General features: G+C 51.4%; 2 protein-coding genes across 5 annotated transcripts in view; one reads left to right on the top strand and one right to left on the bottom strand.

The window, feature by feature from the left end:
- LOC309805790 (uncharacterized protein) overlaps positions 1-2025 on the bottom strand; it is a 460110-nt gene extending 458085 nt beyond the window's left edge. For all 4 annotated transcript variants that reach the window (XR_014294304.1, XR_014294305.1, XR_014294307.1 and 1 more), the window contains exon 1: positions 1178-2025. The gene's annotated coding sequence lies outside the window, so the exon portion shown is untranslated. The remainder of the gene's footprint in view (positions 1-1177) is intronic.
- A 2853-nt stretch (positions 2026-4878) lies between these two features.
- SMIM32 (small integral membrane protein 32) lies at positions 4879-6661 on the top strand. The gene has a single exon (XM_082624006.1). The coding sequence runs from the start codon at positions 5153-5155 to the stop codon at positions 5462-5464; it is 312 nt and encodes a 103-aa protein (XP_082480132.1). The 5' UTR covers positions 4879-5152; the 3' UTR covers positions 5465-6661.
- The last annotated feature ends 5885 nt before the right edge of the window (positions 6662-12546 follow it).

Genomic DNA, 12546 nt, shown 5'->3' on the forward strand with positions numbered 1-12546 from the left:
ACTGAACATACCCCCACCCTGCCTTGCTGCCGGTCACCACTTCTGGGCCCCAGGCATCCCCTCTGGCTCTCAGTGTCCCTCCAAGTGTAACCTCACAGGCCAGGTACCCCCTGCCTTGATACAGGGACCAGAGGGCACCAGCCAGAAGGCCAGGTACCCCTGAGCCTGGCTACTAATCTCAAACAACAGTCCTGTTCCTTTTGGCATATGCTGGCTCCATCCCAGCTTCAGCCTACTTCCCACTCTTGGCCAGAGCAGTGTCCTGTTGCTTAGTGTGCAATGACCCTACTCGTGACTCCACCCAACACCCGGTCAGGCCCAGGCAGCAGCAGGAGTGTAGGTTCACCTTCATGCAAACCCCTGTCCTTCCCACAGGAGGCTAGGTGATGGCGCCCGGGGGTGGCAATATGTCTCAGCAGCCTGCAAGCCTTGTGTCACTGGAACCCACTTGGCTGGAGGCCACACAGCTAGAGGGACTCAGAAAGGCAGGTGAGGTCACATGTCACTGAAACCAAAGAGAAGGATGTTGAGGCACTAACCAGTGAGACTTTGTCCAAAAAATGTCCAGAGTCACCCCATCACCAGAGTCAGAGCCAGCAGCCACAGCCTGCACATCCAGGTCCCAAGCAGCCCGTGAATCATGTCACTGACTCTCCATCTCACCCCCTGACCTTAAGAGACCCACAGGCCCGTGGGATCAGAGGACAGAGGTGGAGGCGCCCTTTCTGGGATTGGAGACCTTTTGTGAGCTCTTTCCTTCCAGAACCGTTTCTCCCTCATACCCTATCCTTTCTCCAGTTTTCCTGCTTCACAAACCAGACTGCAACCCCTCGAAAGCCCTGGCATGACCATTCTCCAAACCCACTGCTGTCTGCTTCCATTTGGAAAATCACTTCATTTCAGAGCCTGGGCTTGGCCTACTTGCTATTCAGTTCTTAAAATGGACATTCTAAAATGCAAACTTCAGTCAGAAATCACTATGGTTGCCAAAGCCATCTGTACCAAACAAAAACAAAAACAAAAACAAACAACACAAAACAAAAAACACACACAGACCCAAACAAAACAAAACAAAAACATTGCCAAGGGTGATGGTTAAAATAAAAGTCTGCAAGCAAGGGCATCACCAGCAGTCACAGAGGCTGCGGAGACCACTCCACAGTGGTCGAATACTCACAGTACACAGGGAAACCCACACCAGCAGCAGTGAACTCCAACCTCAGACAGCAACACTTCACCCTTGATCTTCACCCCAGCCTCTTGGTGATGCTGAGTGCTTTAATAATTCCCCTAGTGAGCAGAAGAAAAATAGCTTTACCAGGCACCAAAGGCCGGTGCAGCAGTTTATGAAATCCTGGGGCTGTAATGCCTGCAGTCTCCCAAGTTTCCATTTAACAGCTAACAAATGGCCCCATCGCATCAGGAAAGGCACCCTTGTCTCGCCTCTCTTGGTCTCTCCGCAGACAGGCCAGCAGGGAGGGAGCGTGTGTCACTCAGCGACCACGTAATGGGGAAGAGGTCCCGCAGGGATCCCAGCCCTGTGACCTCTGTCTGTCAAAGCCAACCTCCAAGCCCCTTTATAATCTTTCCCGAGACTTAAATGTATGGGTACACAAAGCTGCCTAATGGAAGGTCGCTCTGGCTTGTATAAAAAGCTGTGTAAACCTCATCTCTGCATTTACTCAGCACCAACCTTGTTTAATTTCCTGCCTGGGGATGTTCAGGGAACGTGACCATCCTCTCTGAACATCTTTTGGAAAAGAAACAGTGCCCTCCCACTTTGGGACCAAAGGACCCCCTAAAAAGGGCAACATACCTCCTCCAACTTTACCAAAAGGAAAGGCAGTTTGACCACACTCTCCGTTAAGTTTCCCACTAGAAAAAGCAGCTTAAGACTGAGTAGATGAGAACAGACTGCCAAGTCTGAGGCTCCCTGGCACCCTGACCCAGCCATGTGACCTTAGCAGGTGACACCACTTCTCGGGATTGCAGCTTCCTCCTTGGGAAAATGGAGGTGCTAGCGTGTCTGTCTCACAGGTTTTTGTGAGCAGCAAGCGCTTGGCCCATGGAAAGAGGTGTGAACCGTGGCTACTAGAACTGCTCTAAATTGGAGGTGGCCCACGGTAGTGGTTCAGTGTGGACTCTGGAACCCAATGCCCAGGTTCAAGTCCCAGTTCCTCCATTCACAGGCTGCAAGGCCTGCAAAATGCAAAATGCTGATGAAAAGCAGCAGCTCTGAGGAAGGAATGCACATTGCCAGGGACCCCAGGTGCAGAGATTTCCCTGCCCCATCAGGAGCAATGGAGCTGCAGCGACCCTCCATCCACACCAAGCCCTCTGCAGACACTCCCTACTCTTTGCCCACTTCCTGGATGATCACAGCACAATTTTGGAACCCAAAATCACTTACCATAAACCCTTACTTTATAGCCCAAAAGGCTGAGGCCTGGCCCAGATTCCACTTAGGACCTCTCAACTGAGGCACCTAGCCTTCCTGCCACTGCCTGGTGTCTTACCTGACCTCATGAGCAGGGTGGAGAGGAAGCGGGGGTCGGCAGGGTCACCATGACTCCCCACACAAACATATGGAGGAAGTTCCAGGCCAAACCACAAACTAAGCTACAAACCAAAAACATTTTGATGTTTTTCTTCATTGTATATATTTCAGATGGGCACAATCTAATGAAAAAGAAAATTTTAATTTTGTTGTACCTTAAAAAACAAACAAAAAACCCAAGACCCAGAGAGTTACTGACAGCAGCGGCTTCACCTGGATAAAATCCCCTCCATCCAATCCACATGCTGCCTCTCCCCTTGGCTGACAGTGTCCCTGAGGAAGCTTCTTCCGGTTTCACATAATGTCCCTGGGATCCTGCTGGCTGAGTAAAATGCTATCCCAAATAGCTCAGGCCTTCAGAGGAGGGAACTCTGCTCCTTGCCTGAGCAGCCCACATCCACGGCTGCTGCATCACTGTTACGTGGAGGCTGTCCTGTGCTAACATGGATAAGCCTTGCCCCTCTCGGAGCCAGCTTTCCCATCTGGAAAATGAGGAGTTGGCCTAAGCAGCAGCCAGGCACAGGGGCTCAGGGCCCTATGCCCTTGGAGCACACTGGGCAGTGCCCCAGGACCAAGGTGGGCAGATGGGGTCATGCTAAGTCCTGCCAGGTCCCGCTCTCCACCTCACAGCCACACCTGCCCCCATGCTCAGGGGGGCTCCCCACAGGCCTGTCCATGGAACTGCAGGAAAACACTGAGGAGGGTCTCTGGAGCATTTCTGCACCTCACTTAGCAAGCAGTCAAACTCTCTGTAGGGTCAGGACAGGCCCACAATTCAGTGTTATACAAAGAGCTTGCAGAGGTGTTTCTCCTGGGCTGAGCTGGGCTTTGTGGGAATGCGCTCTGGCCATGGATGGCCTTGCACACCTTGCTTGCTCTTGTTAAGCCTGTGGGCAGGTGCGAGGTGCGGTGGGGAAGAGGTGAATAACGAACTCATCTTCCCACAGGTTCCTGCGGCCGGTGCTCACCAAGCTCTCTCACATCCTGTACCCCTTGATGGGGGAAGGAGGTGTGGGGGAGGGAGACAAGGCTATGACCTTGGCTGACCCTGTAGGTGTCTCAGAGCTGGGACTAGGGTGAGGACTGAGGTGCCCAGGGTGCAAAATGGAAGGAGGCACACTCCCTCCTGACCCTACACTTGCAGAACCTTGAGGGCAATTGCCTCCTTTAGCTTCGTGCCAGACCATGACAGTCCAGGGCAGTCAGTGCTTCTTGAAGAGTGCAGGGGCTGTGGTGGCCAGGCCACTGGTTCCCATTCTAATCTGGGGGGCTTGGAAAACTTTGCAAAGGAAGTGAAGAGTGTGGACTCCTGGAAAGGAGACACCCCTTGGTTCTGCTGACTGCTCACCCCTGTCCTGGCCACCAAGCCTTTGCCAGGGCTGCCAAGGGCAGGTGGGCCATTGCCAGCATCATGTCTTCCTCTTGCCCTCTGTGCCTGAGCAGAACAGGCCAAGGGTGCTGAGAAAGTGAGCTCATGGTGGGGAAGCACATGTGCCCTCAGCTAGAGAGGAGCCTGGGCCCACGGAACCAGCCCCAGCTTGTCTGGGAGCCCCTTGCCCTTGCCCAGGGCCTCCCTGCCCTCTCCGAACTACCCAGTCTTGGGACTCGGAGCCAACCAGGCTGTGCCTAGAGGGAGAATGTCCACGAGAACAAAAACAGGTATCCATGCCTGTCTGAGCCTGGTCTCTGAACGGGTTGGCTGTCCATATTGTCTCTATTTTGCGTGTGTCTCTGTTCACAGGTCTGTAATCGTCTCTTTGTCCGTCTGTCTTTCCATGACCCTGTGTTTTTCCTCCCTCCCTCTCTGTGTGTCCTTCTGTCCGAGAGTGATGTGAGGCCGGGGTGGGGGGGGGGCATACCTGTCCTCTCTCGCTCTCATTGGTTCGCAGCCCCCGGGGACAGCCGCCTCCAGTCCCGCCCCCCTCCAACCCCCACCCCCCCACCCCGCCCTGGACCTGAGCGCGCGGGGCGCCTCAGAGCTCCGTCTCCAGCTCGAGACAGGAGCGCAGCAGCCGAAGCCAGCGGGGACAGGTTCTCCGCACACCCGGCATCTCAACAGGGACTCGAGGCTGCAGAATTGCTCCGAGACTCAGCGGCGGCAGCGCGGGAGGACGCGGAGGGCTCTGCCTGCGCCCTCTGTGCACTCGGCTTCTGGCGGCGCCCAGCAGGGATCCCGAGCTGCGGCCACACTCACCAATCAGCTTTCGCCGCCGCCGTAGCCCAGGGGCGCCCCGGAGCCCGGAGCTCACCGGAGCTGGGGTCCGAGCTGAGAGGGCGGCCGTAAACCCGGGTCGCTGATTCGGGACCGCGGGTAGCGACGGCGAGAAACCCGAAAAGTCCGGGGGTCGCGGGCGCCGAGCCGTCCAGCTCCGAGCCGTGGGGTTCACCACCCCACGGGGAGGGCAGCTGAGCGCGGCTGGCTACGGAGCGGCGGCAGCCCGGGGGCTCCGCGGTTCCGGTGACCCCGCAGGCATCTGGCTCGCGGTCAGTCACCCGTAGCGGGAAGAGCAAGGCACGCCATGGAAGAGCGGGGCGGCGCCGGGCGGCGCAAAGCGAAGTGAGGCGGCCGGGCCGGGGTCGGCGGCCCCGCGGGCCATGTACGGCGACGTGTTCAACGCCACGGGCGGCCCCGAAGCAGCGGTAGGCGGCGCGCTGGCCCTGGCAACCACGGTCAAGGCGGAGGGCGCTTTGCCGCTGGAGCTAGCTACCGCGCGCGGGATGCGGGACGGCGCGGCCGCCAAGCCTGACCTGCCTACCTACCTGCTGCTCTTCTTCCTGCTGCTGCTCTCCGTGGCGCTCGTCGTCCTCTTCATCGGCTGCCAGCTGCGCCACTCGGCCTTCGCAGCGCTGCCCCACGACCGCTCGCTGCGGGACGCCCGCGCGCCCTGGAGGATGCGGCCGGTGTAGCGGCGGAGCCACCCACGCCGGCAGGCGCCCGGTGCCGGTCTCGCCACCAGCAGTCGGTGTGAGCCAGGCAGGGTGCACCTGACGCCCCTGGGAACACTGCGCCCTGACCCCAACACCCTTCCCGCCCTCGAGCAGCACCCTGAGCGTCAAGGGAGTAGGAGGAGGCGTTAGGAGGCTGTAGAAGGTCCCGATCCTCGTGGCCGCAGGGAACTAAGGTTCTGCTTCCCTGGAGGACTCTCTCTTCCCTGGACAGCGGGCCCAGCTGGGGGGCGGGGCGGGGGGGCCTTCCTGCAAGACGGCGCTCCCACCCGGACAAGGGAGCCTTTCTCGCCGCCCGCTGACTTCCCTACTTTGCACACCCAAGGGGCAGGCGCTGTGAGCGCGCAACTACCCGAGCGCGCAGCCAGCCGGGAGCTGCCTGTCCGGAGTCCCCGGCCCTGCAGCCGTCTTCCTGCGGCTGTTACCACCTCTCCCACTCTTTGGCACCGAGGGTCCCACTAGGATCTGAGTGTGAACTCAGCCGGACTTGGGAATGATGGCTCTCGGAAGCTTCGTCCCCTGGGGAAGGAGGGGACTCGAGTTTCAATGGGTGCCGCCCGGGTCTGAGGACCCAGTTTCTCTGCCCGCACGCGCAAAGGAGAAGCCGGTCTAGAGGCGCAGGGTCCCACCTGCAGCACCCTGTGGTCAGGAAATAAGTGTCCTCCATCTCCAGGGGCCGCATTTCTACAATAAAACCTCACCGAATTAGACCCAGTGCTGACGACGCTCTGGTCATTGGTTGCGCCACTTGGGAAAGGGGGATAAAGGGCAGGGCGATCCTGAGCAGGCTGAGACCCAAGTGCACCGCGCCTCCCACCTCGCTGTGGCCCAGGTCAGTTTTAATGATGCTTGCTCCTCTCCAGCTCCACCTTTCCCCAGGGTCAGTCAGTTACTTGCTCTGGCAAGTGTCTTCCGGGTGGGTCTCAAAGAGGAATTGCTGCCTCATCTGCTGAAAAAAAAAAAAAAAATCCCTCTAATAGGGCTCCATGGAGACCTTCCCTGTTGGGTGGTTCCTCCCACCTGGCATCCACTCCGTCGCTCTCAGAGCCTCTCTGGGCCTGAGCCCTTCCAGAAGCCTTTTCTGGACCAGAACCACCTGGTGAAGGAAGGGCCTGAGGGTCAGGCGATGGGGGCAGCTGCTCTGCACTTCTGCCCAAGGTAGACAGGGAGGCCAGCTCTGGAAAACACAGCGGGAAAGCAATGGATGAATAAGCCCAGCTTGGAGGAGCAGATTTCAAAGAACCTGAGAGGGAATAGAAAGAACTGTGATAACCTTGACCATTTTCAAAGTTAATCTAATTCTAGGGAGAATTCTTTATGGTGGTTTAAAAGTTTCAGGAGTCACCTGGCTCATTAGGACACCGGAGCTTAGAGAATGTTTGACTAAAAGGAGATTTGGTAGATTATCTAATCGAGTAGTTTTAAACCATTGCGGGGTCACTCAGATTTTGAGAATCTCAACAATACTAAGGATGCCTGTCTGGCAAAATGCATACAGGCACACAATTCTACAAACTTTTTGTGAGGGTTGACACTGAAACCCATCTAAGGACCCCAGCTGAGGCTGGGAAAAGACTTGCTACGGCTCCAGTCTCAGGCTAGGGCTCCTCACCACCACTTCTCCTCAGCCACTGCCCAAGACCCCCTCCTGCTCCTATCCCATGAAGCAGCAGAGATGAGCAGCTGACAGTTCATCTTGGGCTTGATTACCCATGTCTTGGAGAGCTAACACCAACCAAGCCCTAATGGAGCTAATTCTATGATAACCTCACAGAACAGTTTGGTTTTTGGAAATGTAGCCAAACCTTTCTAGCCTATAGTAATGGTAACTCAGCTAATCCATGTGACCCTTGGTTGCAGAGAAGACTAAATGGAATAAATTTTAAGGAGGTATGAGAGCCCTGGCTGGCATAATGAAATCACACACTGCTGATACGCGGGACCCTCCAGCTTTAGTCTGGGGTCTGTGAGGGGTAAGAGACTAATGTAGAGACAGCGTATTCCTCCTCCACATCTCCCCATGGATAGATCTCAAGGCAGTATGCAGAGTGGTCAGAAGCACAAGCTCTGGAGTCTGTCTAGCTTTAAACCCCAGCTCCACTGCTCACTGGTTGTGTGACCCTGTGCAAATTACTTAATCCCAGGCTGTTTCCTTATCTGTGAAATGAGTATTATATCACCTAGCTCTACAGGGTTGAATGTCAAATGACATAATCAGTGTAACATGCTAGCACTCAAATATTAGCTGTTATTGTAACTGAGCCTTAGGCTTGAGGCAGCACTGCCGAAGGGAGAAGCTGACCCACAAACAGGATGTGCTCTCACCACAGCTCTATTGTGACCACAAAAAAATGCGAGGGGGGGGATTATCAGTGGACTTCTGGCTTAGAGGTCACCTGAAGTTCCTGGACCAGAACCAGCTGAAGCCAGAGTGATCCAGGAGGCTCTTGGGATCCCTTAATACAATACTGTACCAAGGCATCAAGAGGTTAAAGCTAAAAAATGCTAAGATGGAGATAACTTGGAAACCATCTTTCTGATGTCTCTACAGGGTTTCAGTGGTCTTAGCCACCTAAGCCAAAGGTTTGGCTACTTCAAATGAACAGATACTTCTGGAAGAAATTCCTAAGTAATTGCGCCGTGTAGATCTGGAATCTAGAAACCAAGCAGGGTCACTATGAGGAAATGGACTAGATTCCTGCTTTTTGCCAGGAATGTGACCCTAAATAATTTCATTCTCATCTCTCAGCTAGTGTTAGACTAGTTGAGCAGTAATGGGTCCTTTGTCATTTGGGACCTAGACCCAGATTCTCCCCTGGAAAGGATGTGGCTGAGTTCATGTCTGTCTTCTGCTAATATGCAGGGTAAGTGGACTATAACGTGCTAACTGGACCTTTAGATGGATATCAGGAAGGTCGATCTATGCACACACATCCTCCTGCCCTTTGTTCTTTCATCAAGCCCACGATGTCTTGGAATTACCTTGGAAGGGCTGGGCCTGCAAGCTAAATTGAGGAATAGGACCCATGACATAGGTGTTTGGGCTGCTCTTCCATAACGGGTCACTTGGGCAAGCGAGAGGGTTGAGAACACGTTTCTGATGGAGGGTAAGAGGGTGGGTAGGGTAGAAATTAGGGAAGTGGTTAAAGATGCCAGGAACCAGGAGAAGCAGCATAATGTAGAGACCAAGAGCCAGAGTCCTGGAGCCCAGTAACCTGACCTTGGCCATCCACTCCATGCCATGCTCATGCTTCTGGTTTTCCGAAAACCTGCTTCCTCATCTGTAAAATGGAGACAATAACAGTACCTGGTTCATGGGATTTTCAACATTGTGGGAGACATTGGAGGTAAAGCGTTCAGCTCATGTTTGACATGTGGTAAGTGCTCGAATGTGAGCTATCATTATTATTTGCCATCAGGATGACCATTTCAGAAGTGTTTGCAGCAGCAAAAATAGCAACTGCTTTCCCTCAGTGACTAAAATTCATCACCTTTCCATATAAATTAGGCCTTCCTCCAGTCTTCTCCATCTCAGTAAACTGAGCCATCATCTGGTTGCCCAAAGTAAAAAGCACATGGTGGTCACCCTGACCCCGAACTCTTCTTCGTCTTCCCATGTGCAGTCCATCCTAGACACCACTCTGCTCCATCTACTCCCCTCCATCTCCACCAACGTGACCTGAATTCAAAGCCCAGCATTCACTTCTGCCTCTCTCCAAAGCATGCGTCCGATCCCAGTATCTGCCTCCAGCCCCAGCTTACACTCCAGTGGCTTCTCCTTGTTCTCAGGATTTAAAACAAAACTCTAACCTTGGCCTACAAGATGCAGCATCCTCTGGCCCCCACCAACCTCTCCAGCCTCATCCCCTCACACTCCTCTTGCACTCCAGGCTCGAGACACAGTAGCCTGTTGATCCCTAAAGCCTCTCTGCCTAAGCTGCTTGCCCCCGCTCCTTCATCCAGCTAGTGCCTCCTCATCCCTCAGGTCTCAATATCTCTTCCTCAAAATGGATCTGCCTGAGTTCTCAGAGGAGGTCAGTTACATTCATTCACAGCCCCCGATCAGGTCCCTTACCGCAGCCATCAAGTAACTGTGTTGTAGTTCGTGGCTTAATGTCTCCCCTCTACTACCGTGTAAGCCGTATGAGGTCAGGGACAGCATGTGCCTGCTCTGCTCACTGCTACTTTCCTAAGGCCCAGCATAGCATTAAGCACAAAACAGACACTGAATAAGTATTTGTTGACTAGAATATAATGGAAAGACAGCTAGAGGTTAAAGTAAACTCTTGCCTGTGGGTTCTTAATCCGAACACTTCACCTTTGATTTGCTGCCTTAAACTAAACTTGCATCAGATGAAATATTGAGTTGAATGCTCCTCATTGATCAGGCCTCCAACTGGCCTGTTTCCAGGAGGTGGTAATCCACAAAGTTGTTAGCAACTGACATTTCTTGTCTCCATCTATGTAACACTTCAGTTATTATTGTATCCTGCAGAGACTAAAGAACGTGCAATTTAAAAGTCTGTACCTTTAGCTATTTCTGCTTGAATTACTCCTTTTCCTGCACGGAAGCTGAGTTCTTTACCATGTCATTCATATGCTTTCTGAATTGCCTTGACTAAGAATCAGCTAAATCACTACTTCACATACTGACTCCCTCACCTCTTCTTGGACTTGGATCAGAGATTTCCTTCTCAATGAGACCATCTCTGGTTTCTGGATCTAAACCTTCAGCCACCTTCCTCCTCCCATCCCTGACATCTCAAATCTTCCTTTCCTACTTTTTCTCCTTAGAACTTACCACTACCCTATATATTTTTTGTCTTATTTTGTGCCTCCATCAACCAGAATGAAGATGCTTGAGAGAAAGTATTTTTGTTTTATTAAGTTTATCCTCAGTCTGACATCTAATAGGCCCTCAAATATTAGTTAAACAAATGAACAAACAACCTGATACTGCTCATGTAGGACCAGAAAAAAATCCAGATATTCGGAAAAACAGGAGTAGAGCCTATTTTTTAAAGTCTCCTTGATTCTCCATTTCTGCCCCTCCTCCACCCTCCAAAACTGATCAACTAACCCTAACTAGATAGAGACTGAAACCACTAAACTGTTATAGCTTCGCTTTTCATGAGGACAGGAATGACTCCCTGCAACAGCTCTGCTGCCGAGCCTGAAGCCTGACTTGCAGTAAGCACGCAAGTGCTTACTCTCTGGTGAGAGTAAGTGAAGAAGCAAGTAAGGACTCACCAGGTTACAGCCTGACTGTTACAACAAAGAGCACTCCCCACCTCCAAGTTTCTTTTCCACATAACCTTCCAAGAGTAGCACAACTCTGTCACCCTCGTCCCTTGGCTCCCGTGTCCACTTTGAGGTGGCTACTCTAGTTCCTGCCATCCTATCTGCATTCTAGCCACAGGGAAGGGGAAAAAAGCAAGAGGGTTCCTCTGTGGAGCATTATGCCAAAATGACAGGTATCATTTCTGCTATTATGCCAATGGTCAAAGCTTAGTCGCATGACCGGCCACAGCTGAAAGGGAGGCTGGGAAATGTGGTATGCAGCTGGACAGAGGTGTTCAACGATTAAGGAGAGAAAATGGGTATGGTAAACGTCTAGCAGTTTATTAAACAGACAGTAAAAGGACAGCACCTTTCTTTTCATATGAAGATCTTTGCAGGCTCCCTGTTCATACGTAACGAGTTTGTGCTTGCATTCATCATCTTCACCTTCACTGCCATCACTAACTTGGCCTGAACAAATTCTGTAAAATTCACAGAATTTTATGTAAAGAAAAGACAACCAAGGGATGTTTACCATTAATCTTAACTAATGTCTGCATAGCCCTTCAAACCCTCCTCTGCTTCTTCTCCCCCCAACAATCACACACGCACTCTCTTCAGCAAAATTAAGCTTTTATTCTGAAGTACAAACACAGGTCACTGTTCTGTTTCTCAAAGGCACTGCGTAGGGTGCCCCACCTGAATGCAATTAAAGGCCTGACCCTCAGGCACAACAGTTGCGGGTGATATTATGGAATCTAAACCAGGGCACTAAAATCAAACTACAGGGTTCTTAACACAGCCGCCCCTGCCCCTGTAAGCTATGAACTAAAAAGCACACTTTGGATGTTGTTGTTGTTATTTTCTCCTGTCAAATACATCAAGGAAACTGTGCCCTTTCGATTCTCTGGGAAAATATTAAATGTCAACAGGTTAAAGCTCCAAGTTGCCTGTTAATTTTGTAGGTTCTCTAAGCAACAATCCAGGAGCCTGATAACTTTGGGGCAAAGGTCCAAAAGCTCAAAGAGAAAGAATAAATATGAATGTTCTTAGTTGAGTTTCCCTCTTTCTTCTCCTATGAGGTGGGTAATAAAGAGATCTAATAAAGTACTGAGCTCCAATCCATTCAATTAAGTATTATTACATAATTTAAAGCTAAATTCTAGTATAAAAAATCATATCTGGTTTTAGTACTCTCATTCATTCAACAAATATTCGACTGCTTACAATATATCAAAAACTGTTCTGGCAGTGGGAACACATATCTGGCCACAGCTTACATTCCCATGAGATGACACAGTCTATAAACAGGGTAAAGAAATAAGACAGGCAGGATGTTGGATGGTGATAAATGCTATGGAGAATGAAAAACTTTTTTTTCTTTCTCCTTCTTTTCCAAAGTCTTATTTTCCTTCTTTCTGAAAGCCTTCCCAGATTAATCCCAATTGGCTTCTCCTGTCACTTCAGCAGTCTCATTAAAATATCTGGAGAGCTAAGCTTGATGTAATATGTTTGGGAAAGGTCTGCCATTCAACAAAATAAGAGACAGCTCACAGGACAATGTTCTCTTGGGGATACAGAATTCAAGAAACATTTTGGAACCAAACCAATTTCTCTTAGAACCCTTTCAAAAAAGGAGCTATAGTTTCACCCATAATCAGCTAAATTCTTGTCAAAGAAAGGAAAGGACTGATGTAGAATGACTACCTGAATAGTTTAGAAGGATACATGCACAGATGTTTAGTGGTTCACTATTGGTTTGG

This window comes from Mesoplodon mirus, assembly GCF_964341445.2.
Source record: "Mesoplodon mirus genome assembly, chromosome: 5".
Taxonomy (NCBI): Eukaryota; Metazoa; Chordata; class Mammalia; order Artiodactyla; family Ziphiidae; genus Mesoplodon; species Mesoplodon mirus.

Coding starts and splice junctions, on each gene's coding strand:
- SMIM32 (XM_082624006.1), top strand. CDS start 5,153: ATGTACGGCGACGTGTTCAACGCCACGGGCGGCCCCGAAGCAGCGGTA.